This window comes from Phalaenopsis equestris, unplaced genomic scaffold (genome assembly GCF_001263595.1).
Source record: "Phalaenopsis equestris unplaced genomic scaffold, ASM126359v1 Scaffold216325, whole genome shotgun sequence".
Lineage (NCBI taxonomy): Eukaryota > Viridiplantae > Streptophyta > Magnoliopsida > Asparagales > Orchidaceae > Phalaenopsis > Phalaenopsis equestris.
Genome location: NW_018234955.1, coordinates 1,814 through 4,149, shown reverse-complemented (window position 1 = coordinate 4,149; position 2,336 = coordinate 1,814). Strand labels below are relative to the sequence as shown.

At 42.9% G+C, this 2,336-nt stretch overlaps 1 protein-coding gene across 1 annotated transcript in view; it reads left to right on the top strand.

Annotated features, from left to right (window-relative positions):
- Positions 1 to 2,065, top strand: part of LOC110037171 — a gene marked incomplete at both ends in the record, with an annotated part of 6,903 nt that extends 4,838 nt beyond the window's left edge. The window contains one exon of the mRNA XM_020741753.1: positions 1,749 to 2,065. Coding sequence (XP_020597412.1) covers positions 1,749 to 2,065 — 317 coding nt within the window. The remainder of the gene's footprint in view (positions 1 to 1,748) is intronic.
- Positions 2,066 to 2,336: the final 271 nt, after the last annotated feature.

The window sequence follows — 2,336 nt, the reverse complement described above, 5'->3', positions numbered from 1 at the left end:
TTTCCCATGCCTACTTTGCTATGCACTTTTGTTTTTTTATTGTTGGTTGACTTTCGTATCTTAGGCATTGCGATGGACAAACTAACAAAATCCTAGGTTGACATCTCCACCAAAAGTACGATTTGCTCCATTTTTTGGGAAATCAAGAGGATGAGGCTACCCAAAGGGTGAAACGAGGAAGGAAACTGTAATGAAGAGGAAGAGGATTGCGCTCCACTTTCAGATCAGGTGGGGTCATCTAATTCAATTCCTGGCACAACTCAGAGGACTATTCAGTCGATCGGCTTGAACCTTGATCAGAATACACAACCTCCTACTGTGATTCAAGGTCCTTCAATCGATCGTTTACTCGAGTGGCTTCTAGAGTACTCTCTTTTCTTTCTCTAGTGCTCCCTAGTGAACTTACCATATTGTTTACAATATATGAGTTTATTTGATTCCTGGGTGCAAGGGACTTTTATCGTGTGTTTGCGAGGTCTGATCTTTTGGATTCTAATTTGAAGTATTTTTTGCTTATGATTATTTTTGGCACACATAATCCGGCCTTATTAGACCCATGTGAGGATTCGACCGGGCCGCCAGTGATTAAAGGCTAGGCTCGAGGCGAGGGTGGTCGGCTCTTAAGTGAGGATGGTGGAGTTGATCGCCCTGAAAATCCTACACTTACTCTAGAGATATGCGAGGAAGCTGTCGAGAGGGTTTGGATTTCCCGTGCATCACTAGCTCGTTGTTTGTACAAGAATGAAATTTGTTTTGCTCGGTCAGTAGGGATCTAGCAAGGAGAGGAGTAGTGTGAGTTGTTACTCATATGGAAAAGGTGGAGAAGATGGTGATGACCCTTTGTCGGGATTTTCAAATGTTCAATGGAGATCTCTAGTTTTCCAGGCACATGTTGAGTCAGATTGGTTGAATCAATTTAGGTCTAGAGAATAATTTTTATATAGAAGGTTGCTTTTGCTGAGGCATGCCCGATCAAAGCGACATCATATCCTCTTATGAAATAATTTGTTTTTTTCAAACTGATCTCCGAGTGCCTTATTGTAATATAAATGTCATTTCTGGAGTTATGTCGTTTTGATTCTGCCGACATCCTATTACGGAAATAACTTATTAGTTCTAATTTTACTCTTATGTGACGGTTGAACTTCCTTCATTTTTCCTATTCATGTATAATAAGATTTGAGCTGTGAAGGAACGGGGAACGCCTCTTCTGCTCTCTCTCTCTCTCTCTCTCTCTCTCTCTCTCTCTTCGGACTTCTGTGTTTTACTTCCAACGAAACTATGATGGTGCATTGGTACTCCCCAAAAGGTTTTGGGTCGATTGCCTTAGAGAGTGAAGTTTAACTCAATGTAGGAGAGTCATGTTTTTAATTCTTTTATCAAGCTTAAGGTCATCAGCATAGCTGATCGAGTGATCTTGTTGTAAGACACAAACCTTCTATTATATAAGGACCAATTTAAGTTCGACCTTCGCCTACCTCTTTTTACCGAGCTATGCTCTAGCCTCACCAATTATGGGGTCTTCCCGGCGCCAGTAAAGCCTATTTCTATTGTTGTCGTCACGAGCTTTGTGGTGTTTTGTCGGCAGCGAAGGATTCCATGGTATATTGACCTATTTTTTAACTACTTGTTTTCATGTTGGGTTGAATCGGATAGACTACCCCAGTTTTATTCAACCGACAGATTCCAAATACTGAGAACAAAGTGAAGGATTGGAAGCAATGATTATGCTTGGCTTCTCCCTACAGGGGTGGTTCATTCAGACAGTCCCATTTGGGGATGCCCCTCCAAGGTAAAGGCCAAAGCGTCGGCAAAAGTGCTGCTAGAGGCAAGCAAGATTGAGGGGACCAAGCTGTCGGTCCAGCAAGTTGACATGGTGATGTGGTCAGATATCCTCAGGGCAATGGCTGAGGTTGATTGGGAAGCTTCCAACATCCTTCAGGTTGAGAAGGAGGTGGCACTAGCCGCTCGAACAATGAAGAAGAAGGCTCGCTTGATTGCTACCAAAGCAACGAAACAACCAACTCTCAAGGTGGTGGTTCCGTCCATGGGGCTCGAAGGTTTGGTAGGCGTGTATCTAGTTTATTCAGTTTCTCCTTCTATTATTATTTTTCAGTGTGAGAACAAATGAACTAATTCTAATTGAAATTAAGAGTATATTAAGAGTTCTCTGTCAGTTGCAGGTCCCACTGGATGTCAAAAGAATGACAAGTTGAAAAGGGTCAAGCTACCATGAGGGGGAGACCTCGGTGGGAGGACAGGCGACGAATCCTTCCAGTCCTCGACCAATGGGATTCTTACCATTGTATGTGAGGGATGAGGGCACTGCCAAAGCA